Source organism: Pongo pygmaeus, chromosome 7 (genome assembly GCF_028885625.2).
Source record: "Pongo pygmaeus isolate AG05252 chromosome 7, NHGRI_mPonPyg2-v2.0_pri, whole genome shotgun sequence".
NCBI classification, from domain to species: Eukaryota; Metazoa; Chordata; class Mammalia; order Primates; family Hominidae; genus Pongo; species Pongo pygmaeus.
The window spans coordinates 154,413,083-154,421,089 of NC_072380.2; the positions used below are offsets into that span (position 1 = coordinate 154,413,083).

General features: G+C 57.9%; 1 protein-coding gene across 9 annotated transcripts in view; it reads right to left on the bottom strand.

Annotated features, from left to right (window-relative positions):
- LOC129042357 (maestro heat-like repeat family member 5) overlaps positions 1-8,007 on the bottom strand; it is a 78,885-nt gene extending 70,878 nt beyond the window's left edge. For 4 of the 9 annotated variants that reach the window (XM_054498248.2, XM_054498249.2, XM_054498242.2 and 1 more), the window contains exon 1: positions 1,727-1,893. In XM_054498248.2, coding sequence (XP_054354223.2) covers positions 1,727-1,806 — 80 coding nt within the window. In that variant the 5' untranslated portion in view covers positions 1,807-1,893. Of the gene's footprint in view, positions 1-1,726; positions 1,907-7,751 lie in introns of those variants that run through there. The other 5 variants (XM_054498246.2, XM_054498244.2, XM_054498250.2 and 2 more) reach the window with 5 other exon arrangements.

Here is an 8,007-nt window from a genome sequence, read left to right on the forward strand (position 1 = left end):
TGGTCTTACTGGCAGGTCTCCCTACCTGGAATGTAAGGCATGAGGGCAGGGTTTTTATCTCTTTTGTTCCCAGCAGTATCCCCGACACCTAGAACACCTGGTCCACGTAGCAGGTGCTCAGCAAATACTGGCAGAATGAAAGGAGTGCTTCATAGCAGGTGATGTATCCGGAGCCACCACCGGCCCCATCCTGGCCTTGGACATGGCACTGTGACAACCCTCCCACCTCTCCAGGATCCAGTCCGTCCCCTGCAATCATCACATCGGATCCAGCTTCCCAAATGCCTTCTGGTGGACCCTGTGAGGCTCTGCTTCCCTGGCCCCTCTGCCCAGAGCATGTCTCCTTCTCCTCCTTTCTTTTCTGTCCCCTTGCCAGGGCTGTAGGAGGACACCCACCAGGCTTCTCCATCCCATAACTGCATCAGAGGGTTGGGGTTGCCTGAGAAGCTGCATTTCTGCACATCTGAGCTCTGCTGTCTGAAGAGCTCCAGAGCCTGCGTCCTGGAGATCACGTGTTCTGACATCTCTTGGCATCTCAGGGCCAGGGTAGCTCTGGGGAGGCCCTCAAACCCTGCTCTCTTGACCTTGAGAGGTCAAGACACAGTTTACCCCTTCTGGAAGCCACCTCCTTCCTGTGACCTCTCAGAAAACTAGCCAGTTCCCTGATCCTGGAAAGGGTGACCTTCCAGACAGACCTGGCTGCGGCCCACTCTGGGAGTGGGAGTGAGGATCCTGTTGGAGCTAGAGCCCAGCTTCCCCCAGGCACAGCAGTGGTCACGGCATGGGCCGCAGGCACCAGCGAGGCCCGTACCTTGTCCCTCCAAACCCACATTGCAGCCCCTGTGGCTTCGAGTTAAATGCATTTTTAAAAATAGAAAAATGATGTGAACACACTATTAGCAAACATCTGCAGAGGAGTACTCTTGGCTTAGTAGCAACAGAAGCTATGGCAGAGAAGGGAGGCCTGACAACATTCAAACGTGGACTGCGAGGGCCGGAAATACCTGAGTTCACAGGCAGGTACCGAGACACTCCCGGAACAGCCACTGCAGGCAGTGTGGATTGCAACCAGGAATCCTGCTCTGAACCCATGGCTTGGCTATGGGCCCCAGCCCGGGTGGACGAGTGTCTGGACAGCAGAACCTGCTTTGAGTCCCCATACAGGGGGCGGGCAGGGCTCTGGGCTGGGGGCCAGACAGCTCTGACCTGCCTATCGGACACAGGAAGGTAGAGATGCCCTTTGTGTATTTCCAGGTTCCTGGGACACTGGGGTTCCCTGGGGACCCTGGAAGGCTGTGGAGGAAGCTTCCTTTATTCCTGTCCCTTAAATCTCCGCAGAAACACTGGCTGTGGTATCATCTCAATTCTGCTGAATAGAAGCCGAGGCTCAGAGAAGCAGGTGGACGGTCTGTCCATCCATTCACTGACCCGTTCACACAGACACAGCCTGCAGGCACTGTTGGCAACACAGGCCATGGTCCCTCTGGCCCTCATACAGGTGCAGGCTATGTGGGCAAGGCCCTCACTCCAGTTGAAGCTTCCGCCCTCCTGGCCTCCTCTCCTCCAACCGGATCCCCACTCCAATCCCCGCAGGCTGCTCTTGGGGGCAGGACACTCCTTCCTCAGCACAGGGAGCCCTGGACGGCCTGCAGGGAGGCTCCCCTGACGGATGAGGAGGCCAAGTACTGGTAGGGGGTCAGGGGGTCCCTGCTGGGGCTGAGCTGACCTGGAGTTTTGGGACACGGCTGACGACATTCTACCCGTCGGGGTGCGGCTGTGTGGCCTTTCAGAACACTGCCCGTCCATGGTTGGGGTGCAGTGCAGACCCACAGGAACCCACCACTAGCTCTGGCCTCACGCCTGTGAGCTGGCCCTGTCTCCGGCACTGGCCCTCCCCCGCCCTGGCAGGCCTGACCTCACCCCTGAGGTCACAATGGTTCCAGTGTCCACAGCATCCTTTCTAGGGTCTGTCTGTGTTGTGGGGACAGCAAGTGTGCGTGTGTGCCTGTGTTTGTGGGTGCGTGCTCAGACGTGTGTCCTCAAGGGGTTCCGGGCCTGCCCCCGCCTTCTCTGGGCCTCAGTTGTCTCTGGGAGACCCGGGGATGATCTGGCTTGGGCCATTTGTTTGCTAAGTCCAGGTCCCTGTGCGGGTGGCAGGTCCCGGGGCTGGAGCTGTGACTTCCCCTCTGGGTCTGAGTCTGAGCACCTGCGATGTGCTGGGCTCCCCTCTGGGTGCGGGTGCTTGCTGCCTCTGGGATCCTCTCCAGCCGAAGGAACCAGGAGCGGGGACAGCCTGGGAGCTCAGCCTGTGGGGCTGGGCAGGCTGCCCCGAATCAAATCCAGCCCCCTCTCTGCTGACCGCGTTCCCGGGAACCTCGCCGTGCCTCACTGTGCACTCCTCCCCATCTGTAAGACTGGAGCAGGACCGAGGGTCAGAGGGGCCGCTGTGGGCCTGGCCCTGCTCACCGCCCTGGGATTGGGGTGGAGCTCAGAGAGGGCCAGGAGCCAGCGGCTGGTCGCACAGCAATCACTGGTGGAAATGAGCCTCAAACTCAGGTCCACAGACCCAAGTCTATGGTGAGGACGAGGCCCCTGGACCAGTGGCACCCCCTCCCTCCCCGCCGCCTGCTCCGCGACCCGGCCCCCGCGCGGCCGGCAGATGGCGCTGCGGGCCCAGGCAGGACTCACGCTGCAGGAGGGCAGCGGCCTGGACCGGGGGCCTGTGAGAGGCACACGTGCCACCCAGCCCACGCGCCCTCCCCGCCGCACCCTCCCTCCAGCCAGGGACCCGCAGAAAGGGCGTCATGGGTAGGGGTGCCTGGCGTCCCACCGCCTTAGGCCTGGGGCTGCAGGCACTACCCACTGGGGGCAGTGAAGCCAGAGGGCGCCACGTGGGTCCCACCACCAAGCCTTTGCCTAGGTCGTTCCCCCTCCTGCTGTTCGCCTGCAATGAGGAAGGGGCCAGACTCAAGGGCCGGGCAGCTCCCTGGCCTCCCAGGCTCCTTCTCTCTGTCCCTGCCCAACTCCCCGAGGTTCCTAGGCTGCAGCCAGGTTTGAGGCTTTGTGCAGTGCCTTCCTCCTGGAATGCGCCCTGCCTCCCACTTTCCTAAAGAAACTCATTTTTGCCCTTTCCTATTTGTCCTTGGAGACCCCCGCCCAGGCCGCCTCCTCGGGGAAGCCACCCTGATTTCTTTGGGCTCCAATAGCATTTATTCTCGAGGCGGTTTGTTCAACCGTGCTGGGCTTGACTGGGCGGCGGGATGGTGGGGGCTGTGGTTTGACTGGAAGTGACAGGAGGGGCCAGGTGGACACCCATGCCCCTCGTCCAGCTGGGTCCCACCACCAGCTCCCCTGGCTGCTGCCCCAAGGCCTGACTCTGTGAAGTTCCCTTCCCAGGAGACAGTCGCCCTGTTTGACCAGTGGACACCCCCACAGAAGACGTAAACGTAAGACCTGAAGCTGTAAAACTCCTAGAGGAAAACAGGGGAAATGCTGTTTGACATGGGTCTTGGCAATGATTTTTTGGATTTGAAGCCAAAAGCACAGGCGAAAAATCAAAAATAGACAAGTGGGACTACACCAAACTCAAAAGCTTCTGCACAGCAAAGGAAACAACAAAATGAAAAGGCAGCCTACGGAATGGGAGAGAATATTTGCAAACCCTCTCTCTGATAAGGGGTTAACATCTAAGATATATAAGGAACTGCTGTCACTCAATAGCAGAAAACCAAATCAGTCAATTAAAAAGTGGGCAGTGGATTTGAATCGACATTTATCCAAAGAAGACAAATAATCAACCGGTATATAAAAAGGTGCCCGACATCACTAATCACCAGGACATGCAAATCAAAGCCACAGTGAGATCGCCTTGCACCTGTTAGGATGGCTGGCATCAAAAAGACAAGATGGCAAGTGTTGGCCGGGGTATGGAGAAAGGGAGCCCTTGTACCCTCTTGGTGGGAATGTAAAATGGTGCAACCAATATAGGAAACAGCATGGAGGTTCCTGGGAAAACTAAAGATAGACCTGCCATCTGATCCAGCAATCCCTCTACTGGGTTACAGCCAAAGGAAATGGCACCAGGATCTTGAAGAGAGAGCTGCACTCCCATGATGGCAGTGGCTTTGTTGAGGATGGCCAAGATACGGAAACGCCCGCAGTGTCTGTGGTCAGATGAATGAAGAAAGAAAATGTGGTATATACACACAATGGAATATTAGCCTTTAAAAAGAAGGAAACCTGCCATATATGACAACAGGAATAAACCTGGAGGATTTTATGCCAAGTGCAATAAAGCCAGACCCAGAAAGGCCAATGCTGCTTGATTCTGCTTCTATATGGAATCTAAAATAGTCAAAGTCAGAAGCAGAGAGTAAAATGGTGGTTCCCAGGGTGGGTCGGGGGAAGGGGAAAGAAGGCATTGCTGCTGAATGGGGATAAAGTTTCAGTGAAGATAAGTTCCAGAAGTCTGCCGTGCCACATTGCACCCATAGTTAACGAAGCTGCACTGCACACTTAAATGTTTGTTAAGTGCGTAGATCTCATGTTAAGTGTTCTTACCAGAGAAAAACAAAAACGACCACCACAAACAACCACCACTGAGCACACCCGACCCAGCCTCTAGTGGCAGCGCTGGGATCCCCAAGAGGGGCTGCAGGGTCTTGAGGTTGGCCCTCCCCTAGCAGCTGCAGCCTGGCGGGGCTCTGGACTCTTGCTGGGGCTCCGTGCTCGTGGCTGAGGGAGTCCCTGTCCTCTCTGAGCCTCCCTACCGTCAGATGCACAGCAGGGATGGACTGAGTCCCCTCCAGGGGGACAGAGAGAGTGTCCACCTCCTGGCCCTGGGTGGTCCCCATCCTGCAGATGGTTGATTTCCTATGCCAAGATTGCCCAGGGAGGGTCCCACTGGTGGCTCTGGGGTCCACGGGGTGGGGCAGCCCCGGTCAGCAGCAGGCCCGGGTCCCCAAGCTGGGACACTGCCCATGGGCTCCTCCTCGCCTTCCAGGGCTCCCCTCCTCCTCCACACCCCCTCCTACGCTTTCACAGAAAAAAGAGTGGAGAAAAGGCAAAAGAAAGAGGTTTTCTCCTCCGCTTTCTGAAAATGAGATTTTAAAAATAACTCCTGGTGGGGGGAGCACTGGGAGGGGCCTTTCTGGGGAGGCCAGCCAAGCCTGCTCTCCCTCCTCCGTTGGCAGCCACCTCACAGGGCCTTTCCGGGGAGGCCAGCCGAGCCTGCTCTCCCTCCTCCATTGGCAGCCACCCCCTGGGGCCTGGGGCTTGCATGCCTCCACCTAGAGGCTTCCTCTGCCTGGCCCCCTTCTCTGTCCCTCAGGAAGGCAGGGCCTTCCTGACCTGCTGGAGGAGGCAGCAAAGGCCAGTGTGTAGTGGGGGGGACTGCTGGGGGGGGGTGATGCTGATGGCGGAGGAAGGAATGTCAGGCCGTGGCCCTAGGCAGGAGAAGGGGGCTGGCTCCTACAAGTCCCCAACATTTCCTCTGTCTCGCCGGTGCCCTTGGCCTCCTCTCGGCTCACTGCTCACCAGCCACAGGCCTCCTGGGCTGATGTTTCATGGTCCTCAGGAGCTGGGGCTTTTCCTGCCACGGGGCCTTTGCACACGCTGCTCCTAAGGCCTGCCTACCCCCTGCTTCAGCGTCATTCCTTGAGAGGCCATCTCAGATCACAGAATGGACACAGAGTGTCCCCCCAACCTCAACATTGTCGGAGCTCCCGGCAAATTTCCCTTTCACAATGGCATTTCCTTCTGGGTTTCTCTCTGTTGCCCTCCCAGCTTACAGTAGAGAGGCTCCGGAGGGTGGGCTGGGCACAGATGCTCTTGCTCCCTCACCCCGCACTCGGGCTCTCGTCATTCCTATTCTTCACCTGCCATCACCTGTGTTTCTCTCTGGGAGGATCTCTGGCCACTGCTGAAGCTACCAGGGAATCCAGCTTTCCTGGGAGCAGCCTTTGACCCGTGATTTGGGGGCGGGGACAGACGGCTTAGCCCTGCCCCTCCGATGGGGTGACCCAGTGGGATCAAGCCCTGGTGGCTTCCAGGATGCTGAGTGCTTGACAACGCCACTCTGGCTTCCCACCTTCTGAGTCTCTCTTCCTCCCCCACCCCACAGTGTTTCCTGGGATCACGTCCCAAGAACATGCCTGCCCTGAGTTGCTGCCTTGGGGTCTGCATGGTAGGCAGAAGAAATGCCCCAAAGTGTCAATGTTCTCATGCCTGGAACCTGTACTTATTACTTTTTATGGCAAATAAGGACTTTGTAGTTGTGATGAAATTAAGAATCTTTAGGGACATTATTATCCAGGTGGTCCCCCAATGCAATTATGTGTGGCCTTACAAGAGGGAGGCAGAGGCAGGTTTGACTACAGAAAGAAAGGAGGCTGTGTGGCCCCGGAGGCAGAGGTTGGAGGGAGGCAGCCACCAGCTTCTGGCAGAGGTGAGGAAGGCTCCGGCCAGAGCCTCGGGGGTGAGCATGGCCCTGCTGGCTCCTTGGTTTTGGCCCAGGGATGCGACTTTAACCCAGGATGGTGTTGATTAGTTACAGCAGCTCCAGGAAGCGCACCCTCGGCTGCAGGGGAGCCCACATTGAGACGCACTGGATCGGCTTCATTCTTGCCGCCAAATGAAGGTTGTCCCTCCAGATGCTGGGCACATGGTCACCCAGGAGTGGATGGCATGTCCCAGCCTCCTTTGCAGCCAACAGGGACCACAAGACCATCCTCAGTCTTGGAGTTTGAGAAGTGGAGTGGGCAGTGCCCTGGAGTTTGAGAAGTGGAGTGGGCAGTGCCCTGGAGTTTGAGAAGTGGAGTGGGCAGTGCCCTGGAGTTTGAGAAGTGGAGTGGGCAGTGCCCTGGAGTTTGAGAAGTGGAGTGGGCAGTGCCCTGGAGTTTGAGAAGTGGAGTGGGCAGTGCCCTGGAGTTTGAGAAGTGGAGTGGGCAGTGCCCTGGAGTTTGAGAAGTGGAGTGGGCAGTGCCCTGGAGTTTGAGAAGTGGAGTGGGCAGTGCCCTGGAGTTTGAGAAGTGGAGTGGGCAGTGCCCTGGAGTTTGAGAAGTGGAGTGGGCAGTGCCCTGGAGTTTGAGAAGTGGAGTGGGCAGTGCCCTGGAGTTTGAGAAGTGGAGTGGGCAGTGCCCTGGAGTTTGAGAAATGGAGTGGGCAGTGTCTCCTTGTGTTCTCCATAGGAAGCTGCCAGCCCATGACTGCCTTTGCCCCTCCCGGGCTGGGATGCAGTATGTGCCGCTGCACCTTGGCCTCGCAGATAAGGACACCCACCCCCAGGTGAGGGCAGAGCCACAGGCCAAAGAGCCTGGGCCCCTGAGTGTCCCTATGGAGCAGAGCTGCCCTCAAGGCCTGCAGTGGCCAGACTGTTGCAGGAGGGAGACAAGTGTTCTGTCTTGTTTTAGCCACTGTATTTGGGGGTGCTTTGTTGCAACAGCTTAGATGTCTCCCTGACTGATACAGCTTGGTTTAGAAGCCACCAGCCAGCTGAGGCGTGGTCCCCAGGAGGTGCTCAGTGGTGGTCTGCAGAATGAGCATGTCAGAATGAACTGTTTCTTCCTCTCATGGTCACACAATGATATTGATAGCTGAGCTGCCATTCAGGACCGTCATTCGGCCGGAGCCCACCAGGCTAAGCTGAAGTTGACCTGCGCTTGCCTTGAGAATTGGTGTCGGGGCGCCACCTGGCTGGAGCACAGGAAGGTGGAAAACACATGCGGGCTATGTGAATACAGGACCACACTCACCATGGCTGACTCTGAGGTCCGAGAGCTGGGTGTGCTCCTGCCTACAGGTGCCTGGAGGGCTGGGCTTCAGCCTTCCCATCCTTCTCCATGCCTAGCTCAGAGCCTGGCCCAGCAGGGGCTCAGGAAATGTTCGGGGGTGGAGGCTGGACGGGGCACTGGGACGCTGCTTCTTGGGACTGCGGATGGCGCTCAGGGCCTGGACGGAGGAAGCAGAGGTCGTAGACCTCATGGCTGGAGGCCAGATCCCGGGCACGCT